The sequence below is a fragment of the Numenius arquata genome, chromosome 5 (assembly GCF_964106895.1).
Source record: "Numenius arquata chromosome 5, bNumArq3.hap1.1, whole genome shotgun sequence".
Classification (NCBI taxonomy): Eukaryota; Metazoa; Chordata; class Aves; order Charadriiformes; family Scolopacidae; genus Numenius; species Numenius arquata.
The window spans coordinates 4,955,633-4,970,072 of NC_133580.1; the positions used below are offsets into that span (position 1 = coordinate 4,955,633).

Below are 14,440 nucleotides of genomic sequence, written 5' to 3' on the forward strand. Positions count from 1 at the left end.
TACAAACTTTAAATGCTAAATACCACAGCCCCAAAATCGTAGGTATTTTACAACGGCTCTTCAGAGACCAACCGGACGGCGGCGTGAGGGCAGGTTAAGTGAGGGTGCACTTGCGTTTTTCCAGTTTAAAATATTGCAAGAAATAAAGAGTTAACGAGAAGGACCGTGTCCCACAGCCAGGCCCTGGGGACGGAAGAGGAGCGGTAAAGCCGGACACTTCGCCAGAGAAGTGACAGATGGAGCGATCCGATTACGCCGGAGTCCCGCGGTACCAAGCGCTTTCAGGTAAACTTTTGGCAAATTCAAAAAAAAAATTAAATCTTTCGAGCGCCTGGAGCAAAGTCGCACAGAAACGAGGCGGGTTCCGCTCTAGCGTGGAGCTGTAGAGGTGACTGTGGGCAAACGGTGTCCCTGGCCCTGTTCCTGCTGGGGTTTGGTTACACGCCCCGGGTATAAATTTAATTCTTTAGACAAGATTCTCTGCCTGTTCTGACTTTATCATCGAGAATTCAAAATACCAAAATTCACCATTTGGGGCAAACTGGCATTGAAAGACTGTAGGGGAACTCGCCGAGATAGAGGATTTGGGTTTGGTGGGGTTTTTTTTTTAACGAGGATCCTTCTGCTTGTTCTGAGCCGCCCCATCCACACCCCCCGGGGTTTTAAGTTTCCAGTTAAAGTGGTTTTTTTACAGCAGCTGAACAGACTGGTGCGAGTGGATGAATTTCATGCAGCAGCGACTAGAGCAGCGCACGCTTCTTACTACAGAGATTTACGAATACCACATACTGGTTTAACAGCCATTTTCACTCGTTTTTGTCATTAAGACTTACATTATATTTGGGTCAACCAAAAAAACCCAAAGAGATTTATAAAATTTTACAACGATTAAACAGTAATGTTTCATTCTACAAATGAATAAAGCCAACTACTGCAGCTCAAGACGACAACAACAGGACTAACAGTAGTGAAATCATCTCTATGTACAATTTAATATATTAATGACATGGAATTCTTTAAAAAAAAAAAATAAAACAAAAAACAAAAAACAAACAACCCAACATTAAATAACTCAGACGTCTCGTAAAGCGTTTTTGATTCACGAATCGAAGGTTATACGCTTATAAGTGACGAATGATGTGAAAGGAATATAGCTAAAGATGAGAGACGGGGAAATCGGAGCTCCCGGAGAAGGCCGTGGCCCCAGGAGAGCACTCGGCTCCACCGCTCGACCCTTGCGGAATCCAAGGGGCCAGGATTTTACCTTCCCACTTTCTTTTTTTTTTTTTTTTTTTTTTTATTTTCCCCCTCATCCAGAATTGTAATTTCATGGTTTATTATTAAAATATAGTTTCTAGAACTGTTCCGTTACAGCTTTAAAAACATTTAAATACCATGCTCTCAAAAAGAGCATTTATACAAAGTCTCCTATTTACAATATAGACAGTTACGAGCAGGCCATAGATAATAAGATCAACTCTTCCAGGTCAGAAGAAATCTAAGCTTATGCGCTGAAGGAGAATGGATGGGTCACTGGTTTGAACTGGCTCGTAAACGTACCTGAAAACAGACGGGGAACGACTGAATTATCACTTAGGAACGACTACATCAGATACAAAAAGTGTCGTTACCCTCTAAGGAGGACTAAACAAGCACAAAATTTGCAAATTATTTCCACAAGGCGCCGCTGCCCCGTCCGTAGCTCCGGGCGGGAGCAATGCCAACGGCTTCCTAGAAAAAGCCGATTCGCCTTCCGAGCGCCTTAGGGAAATAGCGTGCGGGGTTTGTATCGGCATAGCGTTCCCCTTGCTTGAAAGTGAATTATTCTATCAGTAAGACAAAAGTTAGTGAAAATTAAAACGACTAGACAAACCCTACAAAAATGAGTATCTCCGTAACCCACCCAACGCTTCATCCAGAAATTTCTGCTCAGTTTTCCATGTTAGGAAACACCAAAAACACCTACCGAGCCTCTCTTAAAATAGCTTAGCTTTATAATCGGAGAAAAAGGGAACAAACGTTTTTCTACATACAAATATTTAATTCCATGCAAGATGGAAAAACGTGAGTGCACAATAAACTTCATTTGATACCTAAATAATTCATAAATTAATCCGTTAAGAATAAAGCAGGGGCTATAGCAATTCTACCGTCACATTTTAAACACATGCAGATGAGTCAACAGCAACTTGGTTTTGTACATAAAGTTTAGTGCAAGAATGTATCCGCTTAATAAATAGACTCGAGAGAACTACGTAATGCTTCGAGGTGTACACACAGTACCTGTGCACGTAATAAACTGGTTCTGAAAAGTTGTCCTTTGTTTGTCTATAAACTACAAGTGCCCATTTTAAATAAAAAAAGATCCATAATTACTCATGGGCTACTTCCCTGTGACACACGGTGTCACAAACGTTGTGGTGAAAATGTTAATACTGAAGTTAATCTAGAGATTTATATTATTATTATTTTTTTTTCTTTTTATACACAGTTTTTATACAATCAAGAAAAAGAGATACAATTTGTATCAACAAACAAAAGGTCATTTCTGGTTATTTGAGGCATTGCTCTCAGCTGCTTATACCATGCAAGAGAAGAGAATAAGAATTAATCGCAAATTAAAAATATAAAATGCTGGTCAGGAAAAAAGGTTTTAGAAAAACCAGTCAAGAGTTAAATCTGTTTTCCCCAACTACTATAAATATCTGAAGATTTTTTTTTTTTTTTCCCCCTCGTTAACAGAGATGTTAACGAACTAATTCAAACTTAAGGTATTTTTTTTAAAGACCCAAGTGTAAATACAGAATCACAAACGAGTTAACTCGTTTGAAGTATATAATGACATGGTCATTATAGATGTTACCTCTACCAACACAGGAAGGTTTCTCCTGTGCCAAACGCTACGGTCATCAAATAGGAGTAAATTAACCATCGAGTAAATTAACCATCGAGTAAATTAACCATCGTTGCACCTGTAATTGTTGGTTGTTTGGGGTTTGTTTTTTTTTTTTTAAATATGACACGAACAGATTTTGCACGCGATAAAGAGCCCACAAGGTATTTTGAATCAAAGCAACCGTTACGGTAACGCAAGTGGAAGAAATTAGAGAGCTTTGTTCCCAGACAAACGGAGAAGTAGGAAGCAGCATGCAAGCCCTTATCAAAACACCAGAAACAACCCTGACTGCAGCCTCACGTTCCGTGTGTTTCACAGTAAGAAACATTTAGGCAGTGTCACACCTTCTCATGAAGAAACAAAAAGGCCATAAACCAGGCCTTCTCAACTTTCATGAAAAAAACTACAGTAGAAGTCAACAAGTCCTAGCTCGAGAGGTATCGAGTTAGTAATGGTTCGAAATGTTGAAATATACAATGGATTCAAAAAAGGGCGTCCAGTCAGTGCAGCTTAAAAAACAATAAACGCCTCTTTTTGGAGACATTTAGCTACAAAGGTTCCCACCCTGAGCAAGATACCGGTTGCGCAAACAATGCCACACAAAATTAATCTCCCCTGTTGAAACAGGAACTCTAAAAGCCTTCAGGAGGCAAATGCACACCTTTGCGTGGAGCTGAAGAGCAAAAACCAGGGGGCAGCTTCGCCACCAACCCCAACTGTAGCATCTCTTCTCCAGAAGCGCCTCACCCCCCTCCCCTTTCTCCAGCTGATCCCGTGCAGCCATCCCGGATGTCGGGCCGGGCTCCGACGCCATCCTGGCCCCCGGAGGAAGGGCTGTAGTTACTGATGAACTGTAACATCCAGTTCCTACCGCTTCGGGCTGAATAATCCCATTTAGATAAAACTGACAATTTCTTTTCAGTTCGTCTCCTCGTTCAGGCGATTCTGAAGAGAGAAGCTACAGTTCAACTTCTTGTCGTTTACTGAACGGCGCTGACGCCTTCACGCTCCTTAATGGTTTGGTCCCAATTTAATACAATATTCGGCCAATGTAATAAATGCTCAAACTCTTGGGGAACCGTTTTGGAATTTTAAGTACCAACAACAATATTGACGTCCAAAAGCTGAAATCAGATTTTTTTTTTTTTTTCCCTTTACAAATTGACTCTTTTAATTTTTGTCGTTTACTTTTTCTTCGATATTTAATATGCCAGGAGGCAGTGTCAAATGACAAAGCTGAAACCCTAAAAGTCATCCGTGTGTGTGTAGAGCGTACTTTTAAAGGCCAATTAGGTATTTATAAGCAAATTGAATGTGTACACTAATACATGCAATATAATTGCTAACAGTAATTTTGTAGTAACAGCTTTGAGACACTGAACGTGACATCGTAGTTCGTAATGAGCTATCCATGCAGCAAGGTATGCATTTCCTATAAAATACTATTAAAAATCCCTATATTTAAAATCTTAAAATTTACAATACAATCAACTCTTATATTGTGCCTCAGCATATATATATATATATGATTGCTACTGTGTACAGGATTTTATACTATCTTAGTAGAAAATATTTACAATAGATTGGCCCCTTCCTTCTTCATGTAAGTTTTCCTCCGGGTTCTTTACGCCGTAGAGTTTCATTTATCCAAAAGGGGCTGTAATGCTTTAACGCCCTGTTCTTAATTTGGCAACAATCATAGCTGCCAGCTGTTGTGCATCTGTCATGTGGGGGTTCTTTTCCATCACAGAAAGGACAATGCTCGGAGGGAAAATATTGCAGAGGTTCTTGTACGTTTGATACTGGTGTTCTGGGATGATGTGTGGCTCCCGTGGTTCCCCACAGATCCCAATCCAGGGATTCCTCCAGAGTTGCTCCATCTTCTCGGGCATGCTCCTTACCATTACGGGTTCGTAGCACGGCTGCATGAGGTTGTTGCTCAGCGGGTAGGAGTGATAAGCGTAGGAGTCGGAGGCGCACGGTAAGGGATCCCAGCTGGCGTGCTGCTCGCGACACAGAGGTGGCCTCCTCTGCCTCGTAGGGTTACTCTCATAAAGCCGTGAGTCAGAAATACTGTCCATTCTCGTCATGACCAAGGCACGGCTTGGTTGTGCAGTTGATGGGTGAACGTTTTGAGGCACAGGGTATTCTCCTGGACAACTGGACCGTGCTCCAACAACTGGATGCTGGGCATGTAGGCCTAAGTGGGAAACTGACTGTTTGCGAAGGGATTGCTTAGGCTCCTCAGGTCCGTAACTCTGGACTCTATTTAAGGCTTCATGGTAACCATGGGAAAAAGGCTGAACACGATTTTGCGATGGCAGTCTGTGGATCTTCACATTGTCTTCTGGACTGGCATCTGCTACACCCAGATACAAGTCATTGTAAGAGGAATAAGAATCATTACTCGTATGGCTTAAGCAACTGTCAGGACAGGGGCTTGAGTTTCTAGAATACATCCCCTGGTCCATATCCGCCCCGTAATAATCTGTGTTACGGATACTACTTATGCTCAAGTTGGAGAAATCACTGAGTAAGGAGTAATAGCCATGGTCCCCCAGCGACTCGTATTTGGGGTACTGGTCAGCGTAGCTAACCGAGGTGCCATGGCTATTGGTGACTAGTATAGGAGGATATTGCACACTGGACATATGTTCCAGTGAAGATTTCTGATGCATGAACTGTGAGGAACCTGGCACCGGACTGCTTGCAGAACGAGTATTTAATGCACCAGCTGCATGGCTTTTTGGTGGAGGGAGCGTTGGAACACTTAATGCAGAAACCAGAGACGGGACAGAGCTGGCCTCGGCCTTCCGGGCCACCGATAACTTTTCCTCAGGCTCCACAGCTACTGATCTAATGCTTGGATCTGACTGACGTTTTGGGGCAATGCGTTTCACTTCAGAACTGATCTCTCCTTTGGAGCTGGACGGCCCTGTGCCGCATTTGGCCAAGGCTCCCTCACTCATAGTTTTCACAGCAGATAATTTGGCACTTATTCGAAGCTCATCCGCTACTGACCTTTGAGGCTGGTTTGCCCGTTCTGGGTGGTAATATTTACATTTGTGCCCATAGGTGCACTTTTTACCTGGAAGAAAAGCGTTTGCACGTTAAATAAACCAAAACCGAATCAATATCGCTAGTTGACATCTTTTTTCTTTATATCTTTCACCACTTCTCAATAGTAATATTTCTATATTAACCCCCTAAGGAATAATTATATACATATTGTATACACCGGCAGTCACAGACTCTGCTACTTGTATCCACATATATCCCTGCATCAAGGGCAAGACACATCATTTTTCTTCCTACTGGTACATGACCTCAATACTGCCAACATACTCAATCCAATCTAAAACAAAACAGCTCTAACGCAGTTTATGTCGTGATGAATCTCCTTCCTTGAATACAAACCAGAAGAAAATAGCAAAAAGCTGCATAATCCTCAAGGTGTATCTGGAAATCCTTCATTTTCTGCTACACTGTTTTTATTAATATGTGTATGAAGGGTATAAAAATGTATATAGTGCTTGGATGGCAACACGAAAAATGGCTTCTTTTTTTAACACCCAGTAATGACAAGATGTTAATTATTTGCTTGCTACACCTACCTTTGAATACAGTAAATCAATCTGACTTAGGCACTTACCATAAGGACACGGTTGCTTCTTATGTTCAGGAATAACTGGCCTTTTCCTTAAGAAATTTTCAAGGCTTGGACCATGGCGTCCTAAAGGATCATCAGGAGGCATAAATCTAAGGGGAAAGAAATTAAATGCGAGTTTCAGTTTTTACTGAGGATTCTGAATTAGAGAATTCCCGCACTTTTGAAGAAAAAGACATACTTGTCATTCACAAAAGAATACATGAGCAGCCGCTCCTCTATGAACTTCTTCCATTCTGGTTTTTCGTTTTGAAGATCCCGATAGTTGTCGTTTGATACAATGATGCCATCCGAGTCAAAAGCGAGTTTTACTATGAATCGATCATCATAGCAAACTACTCTTCTTCCCTGAACTCTTCGAGATGGGGTGAAAACAAGAATTTTTTCTTTCTCCAATTTACGTAAGATTTCTTGATCTGTAAAAGAAATTGATTTGAGCGGCTTTTAAAAAAGTTTTAAGAGAAAGAAATGCAGCCTTTGAAATATGAAACTTCTTGCCCTCTTTTCTGACAAAGTATTTTGTAATTATGTTCATATACGGTCCCCATTGTCATTAAAATATACCTAGATGCAGAGTGCCATTTTATTTCTGAGGTTTCAAAGCACTGGGTAAATAGTCAATATTTAAGCTTCATAACCACTCCGCTCCTCTGTAAACAACCATGTACCTTTACTCAGTCTTCCCGAACACATCAAGACCTCAGTTGTTACTGTATTACAACAGCCGCCGCCTTAGCCCAGAGCAAAACATTAAGTACTTTCTATGGGTCAAAACACACGCTGCCTCTTCAGTGTTCAAGATAATCCTACTAAATAAGTCCCTGACCTGATACTGCTTATTTTATTATTTACCCACCAACTAAGAATCAGCTCCTATATGCTTAAATAATGTTTGCTAATAGGAAAATTATGACTACTACTTCTCCAAAGCGTTGAAGCGATCCAGTAGTGTCAGCAAAACCAGCACCGTTTACAGGTGCAGATGCTTAAGTGCGTGTTTCCTCACCAGGGAAATTGTTCTGTTTTCAAACAAACAGTTAAGCACAATCTCATCGTACAACATCACATCCACAGCCCGGTATGTAGTACCATCAGAAAGTCTTAGTGCAATACTTTTTTTTCTTTTTAACCAAGGAATCAAAGAAAATCTTCATCTGTTACCTGTAATTGGCGCATCGGGTCGAGACTGTTCTTTTCTCCATGCAGGTACAAACACAGTGATATCTTTATGTCCTTTTTCCAGAAACCAATCCACAGCCAGCTGAATTCCCCGGCAGGAAAATCCTTCTTTATTCCCATGGCTGAAAAACATGCGAAAGTTTTAGAAACAACAAGGGCAAAAAGTTACATTTGGGTTTGGTTTTTGTTGTTGTGGTGTTTGGGGTTTTGTTTGTTTGTTTGTTTGTTTGGGTTTTTTTCTCCTAAAGCTGCCATGGTCTAAGGATATAAGGGAATAATATATCTGTATAGAGAGGTAAACCTTAGACCAGCTCAGTAATAGGAAAAACACAACTCAGCCATCAGATTACAGCAACACTGCTAATTAAAACCCTGGAAATGGTGAAATTTCACTATCCCAAATGCAAAAAAACCCTCATACAGGAAGTTTTTCCGCTTTTCCATTTTATTAGCGGAGCTGATGAAAAATACCACTTCCCCCAACAAATTGAGCTTACCTTAAATAGTACCATAAAGTTATCAATAACAGAAAAGGAATGAACTAACAATGTTGGCTGTCACGGGTGAGGGGTGCTTTTAAACATCTAAACTAAAAAAATATATTTCTCTGATCTAAATGTTCTGCATTTTTTATTAGGACTTTTTCTTTAAGAGAAAGAAATATCTCAAAGTTGTTTAAGGTCTGCCCCCCGTCAAAAATTTGTTTTCTGAAAGACATGGGAGTCTCTAGAACAACACACAATTTGGATAAAGGGGTTTAATTTTTAAAAAGACCTAAGAAGTTTCTGCAAAGGAAAAAATAAATTATTTAGAGGTCTGATAGAAACTAAGTAGAATCTTATTCAGTCTACCCCCTGGGTGCACCTATCTTGATTTGTTAAACATAAAGCAGACTAAAAAAAAAATCAGGTTTTAAATCCTCTCAGGAAATAGTTAGGAATATGTGAATAATACATAGGCGCACATAGACAACGTTTAATCACAATATCCTCAGTAGTTCATCTACACAGGTAAGAGAGAGACACAGATCTTTGCATTATGGCTGGATTTCATATTTAGATTCAAGCCAACATTTTCTTTCTCCGAAAAAACAGAGCATATCTATTACTGCTACACCATATATTTGGATAATAAACTAAGGGTTCTGGTTCTTTTCAATTAATACTGTAACTACTTGAGAAAAAAATAAATTGGTCTGCCCTTTTTACTAAAAATAAAACAAAACAAAAACAACCAAATGAAAACAACCCTCTTAGTTATGCTTCAGTTTGACCAGCAAAGTACTTCCAAAAATTGCGTTTGAAAAGGGCAGACTCGTAAGCCAATGCTATGCTCCTTGATGCACACTCTTCAAAATGTATTAATTCAATTTTTTCCCCCTTCTCTCAACACAGCTGTGATTTTTCATCGTGATGGGAGTGATGCTGCCCAGTTAGTTTGCCATCCACCAGTCATTATTTCTGAAGACTTCTGTATTAACTTGTGAAGAAAATTAATTAATTTCTTCAAACCACTCCATCCATTGCAAAAGGCGCTAACTGAATCACAGCAGCGATGCCACACTGAGGAGGGAGATCTTCACCACGAGAGAGTGGTCGAGTGGCCATGTCGGAGGGTTACAGAACGCTGGAAGGGCAGCGATGTCGTGCGCACCCATCATGATCCCTATTAGGAAAAAAACAAACCCCAAAGGGCCCAGGGAGCAGCGCTGGGCAGAAAACACAGGAGAGGACTCTGAGATAGCAGCCCTGAAGTGCGTGGGCAGTCCAAGCAGTTGGCTGTAATTAAGGCTATATAATGGTAGGAACTCCTCCCCTCTACTTAACCAGCTGGCGTTTGTACACAAAGCGGCATCCAGCTGCTGCGCCACCCTGTTCCAAGCTGTTAGTTCTGTGTAGCGTCTCCCAGAACTGTTTACTTCAAGAAAATTTCAATACTGAAAATGGAAATGGATCCGTTTTCCATATATAGCCACCTTCCAGTTACAACATTAAAATATACATTTTACCCTAAAGGCAAGGCCTCCATTTGCATCACCAATAACTGCAGTATTTTTAAGCATGAGAAGTGTACAACCCTTGCACTTTTCAGATACTCGCAGTCTGTAGAGCAGACGCTGCATAATTAAGAGATTTGCATCTTATTAAAATTGTCTTTACCATTATCCTATGGATTATCATTCCAAATTTTACTTCAATGTTGTTGTTGTTATTATTATTACTGAAGAACATCACAGATGACTGGACCCTAGCAAAATGTACTCTTTTCCTGGGCTAAAAATGTCACGTAAAGTAACACTCAAAGAGACCAAAGTCAGACAGGTCTAATCCCATCAGTATAACTAACGAAGGCCTACGGATCACCAGCATAGTCCAGATCCTTGCAACTTAAATAACAAATACAGAAGCTGCAATGTTCCTAAAGCATTTTTCTTCAGATTTTTGTACATTTCAGATTTTACAGAATTTAATATCCTTTCAAATTTTCAGATGCACGTGCGTTTTGTTAGGAGTTGGACTTGATGATCCTTCTGGGTCCCTTCCTACTTGAGATATTCTATCATTCTATGATTCTGTAAACAGAGCATCAGGTCTAAGCTATGCAAAAGTACAAGTATACACACACTTTCCTCCACGTTATGCTCAGGAGTAACTCAAGCAGTACAGAGACTGAAAATTCAACAGGCACAGAAAAAAAAGGAAAGAAAAAGGTTAAATCTAGTATTGGTGATGTTACTTTACAGAAACATCTTTTGGATTGATGTAACCACAACTTGGCACTGGAAAATCCTGCATATGAAATATTCTTATCGGATTGGGGGGGGCTTATCTATTTTAAAACTCAGAGTGCTCAATAAACCTATAAAAATCTGAATTTTCTTAATACATTGAAAAAAATAATAATTCAGATCACAAATTCTTTTAGAGCGGAAAGCTGATACTAAAGGAAATCTATTGTACAAACACTGCCTGAAGAAATCTTGATATTACTGATCACTAAACAGACTGTTTCAAGAACTCCCTCATAGAAAAATCATACTTTCTCGGTGATAAACAAATCATTGGCTACCGAACTGTGTGCCCTGCAGACATGCTGGAGGGTGGCATGGGACAGATATCTCTGGAGTTAGTGTTGACCCAAGCAGCCAAGTGCACGTGTGTACACACACGTCTGTAATTACACACACCACAGCTGTGGAGTCAGCACATTCCCTGGACTGACACAGCTAAATTGCTTTGAATTCTGAGCAGGCTTGATCAGCAGGAGCTCAAATACCCTGAAGTCCACTGCGTATCACCAGCATACACTGCCTGGCATTTTAGAAAGAACCAAGTTTTCCTCCCCTGTTTGGTTGCCTCTGGATATTGAAGAAAAATAAATTTTCAATATTGTTCCAGGACTTCAGAAAATTAAACCCATCCACACACAACAGCACACTACAGCTGGATTGCTAGAACAGAAGATTTGAGGGGAGAACTTGCTTTGAAAAGGCGGGGAGAGGAATTGGAATACAGATTACAGATATACTTTATATATACATATAAAGGAGTAACAGCATAATTAAAAGCCTGGACTAAGAAGTCCATAAAAAAGATGTATTATCAGTGTAAATATACTACACAACTTAAAATTACTTTGCCATCAATATTGATTTTTCTCATAAATATTTTAGTGATTTATTCTTTTTGAATGTTGTGACAGGGACACCCACCTCATAGCCACATTGCTTCCATCAATGACAATTGGCCTCAAGTTATCACTGTTATCCACAACTTCATCTTCAAGTGACAATTCAGGGCTTGCTATTTCCTTTGGGCAAGGCCCTCTTGGCACCAGAGTACTGGTGGTACTGCTGGCACTGCTTTGTCCCTCTGATTCACTTTTGTTGCCAAGTCTCACAAGCTCTGCCAGAACATCATTGATGAGCGCATCTGCTCCCAATTTATTCAGTACAGCCTGGATCTGATCCCCTGCATAGCCAAGCTTTAAAGCAAAATCCATTTTAGCTTGGTATTCCTTGTCTAAATTTGGTTTGCATTCGTCTAGCTTCAAGTCTTGTGTGATACTGCTCTGTGAAAAACTTGGGCGATCCAAACAAGGGGACCGACAGAGCGGCCGATGTGGTTTAGTGGAAACCTCCTTTTCTCTCCACTGAATATTGCTACAGGTGCTTCTGAAGTATGGTTGCTCAGGTTCACTTTCTGAGCTCGTCCATTCCTCAGATTCAGCACTGCATTCCCCAGCATCTTGTTCCACGTTTCTGTCTTCTCTGGAGTGCCTCTTCTCCATTTTCAGCTTCCCTACCATAGACCAGGCCGTCATCACGTTCAGCTTCCAGCCAGAGAGCTCAGTTCTCCTTCATTTCCAAAGCCACCTGGAATTCACACGCAGTTGCATCATGTTGGCCAATTAAAAGTTTAGACGAGGCTGGAGTTAATTTTTCTTGCTTTCTATGTTCTGGCATAAACACCACCAACATGAAGTTCCTTTAAAAAAATAAATAAATAAAAAATTAGCTTTTGACAAATTCTGTGAAATACTCAACTACATGATTTTGTTTACAAGTCAGTAGAGGTCCCTAGTCATTCACATTTCTGTGTAAAAATTATTCATAATAAAGCATATAATTATGTTGTCTAATCACAAATTAAACTCTCTTTCCCTCCCCCAGTTACTCTACATACAAAAAAAAAAAAATTACACTTCCCACACAATAAACTTGCAGCTGAAATTAATGGAGTATCTCAGTAATATTTAAAGATCATAAAACAGAAAAGGGTGACCCACCACTTTCACTAGAAACCTGTACTCTACAGCCTTTTACTGCAGGAACAGCCTGTCTACATCAGGAACAACGGCGTGGAGTTCCAGTACGCATCAAATTTAACACAAACCTTTTCAGCCTCTTTCAGTAAGGGTTTGTTATCGGAACCGACGAAGTTTACTGCAAGCTGGCCACATAAAGGTCATTAACAGGATGCACAAAGGTTCTACACAACGACTATCTTGTGCTCTGTTTACTGTTACCTACTGCACTGAAAACTCCAAAAATCAAGAGTGGATATTGTCACATTTTGTCAGAAAGACAGGATAGACTCTCATAATTCTCGTCTTCTACCAGAAGAAAAATTGTTCAAAGAATTCCAGTGAAAGATCTGACAAACTATAAGATTCAAGTGACCTGCGAAGGGCTGAACTGTTATCATGGAGCCTTTGAAAAATAGTTTTTAAAAGGAATTGCACCTACGGAAGTGCATGTTTTAGATAAAATGGTGAACTAGATATAAATGCAGGTAACCAGAGAAAACTGATTACCAAAGTAATTAGGTAGAGGCCTACTTGCAGAAACCTGCAAGTCCCACTTTCCTCTCCTCTGTAAAACAGCAGACACTAATGCTGACATGCATGAATGTATTAATTTAGTGATTTAAAACAAATATAATAAACATAGAAACAAAATCCTACCTACTACAAAAAAAAGAGCTTTAAAATTGATCTTTTTTTTTTTTTTTCTCCATAAAAACAGTATGGACATTTCACAAAGTATTACAAGCCACAAAAGAAAAATGAAAGAACCAGCAGTGTGCACATAAGTCAAAGCTCATTCATTCCGAGTTTTCATATCCCTTCATTTTTAGGCGATAAGATGCTGAAAATCATAGCCCCTGATATACCACTCATCTCAGAAAGCTTGCTTTCTTGACTATTTCCCTACATGAAATGGTGGGTTTCTGTTGCCTATGAGAGTGTTTCAGAGAACAACAGGTCTAGAAGAGTGGTAAAATTTGATAATCAAAACCATAAAAATGTCAAAGGATCTCTAAGACAGGTCTCAAAGTGAAACAAAGATTATGAATCTGTGAAACATTTACACAGTAATATATAATTACATGAAACAGACCAAACAGTAACATTCTACAAGATTTCACTCTAATTTATGCTCTTTAGTTAGACATCTCACTTGGCTGTGGTAAATTTACATACTGGTGGAGATGGTAGATATACAGCCAGACTACAATCAACTTCAACCCATGTTTCCAGTGACACTGGAAAGTACCTACCTACTAAGTGTAGGTATTTTAATACGTATGTTTACAAATGAGCAATTTTAGGTAAATATCTTAGATTGAAATCTTATTTGTGTGCTTTGTTTGCTTTAGAGATAAAGATCTTTTATATTCTGCTCAAGTCACTTGTGACCTCTTAAGAGTGGCCAAGAGGGAATTACTCCCACTCCACACAGTGCCAAGTGGAATGACTCTCACTCATTGATGCTCCTTCTGTGATGCACATACACGCAAACACACACACATAGGCAGAAAGGGCTGCTCAAAAGTCTAGTTTCCTTAAGAAATCAAGCTAATTAAAGGAAATGCTAATCACTTACATATATAAAATTAAAAAACCACCTAAAAGGCCAAGTTTTGAGTCAATCAAAACTATTTTTTACTATAGAAGAAACATATACTAAGTTCTTTATGCAATATGGAATAAAACCATGGTTTCTTTGCATTTGAATGGAAATTCCAATGTTGATTGTTAGGCTTAGGTTAGACTGAGATTAGGTTATATTTAGATACTTGCTGGTCTTTAACATTACACAGTCAAAGAGTATCCCTCTAAATATTTAGATATTGTTATTCCAGCATTCTCTGTTTTCATTCGAGGTGATCTTCTCTCACATAGCGCTAATAGCA

General features: G+C 39.6%; 1 protein-coding gene across 1 annotated transcript; it reads right to left on the bottom strand.

Moving 5' to 3' along the window:
* Positions 1–4,563: 4,563 nt before the first annotated feature.
* Positions 4,564–12,065, bottom strand: ZC3H12B (zinc finger CCCH-type containing 12B). Its single transcript, XM_074147839.1, has 5 exons — positions 11,455–12,065; positions 7,725–7,864; positions 6,745–6,979; positions 6,549–6,655; positions 4,564–5,984 (listed from the first exon to the last, which is right to left on the bottom strand). Exons 1-5 carry the CDS (start codon positions 12,063–12,065, stop codon positions 4,564–4,566), a joined length of 2,514 nt encoding a protein of 837 aa, XP_074003940.1.
* Between the last annotated feature and the right edge of the window lie 2,375 nt (positions 12,066–14,440).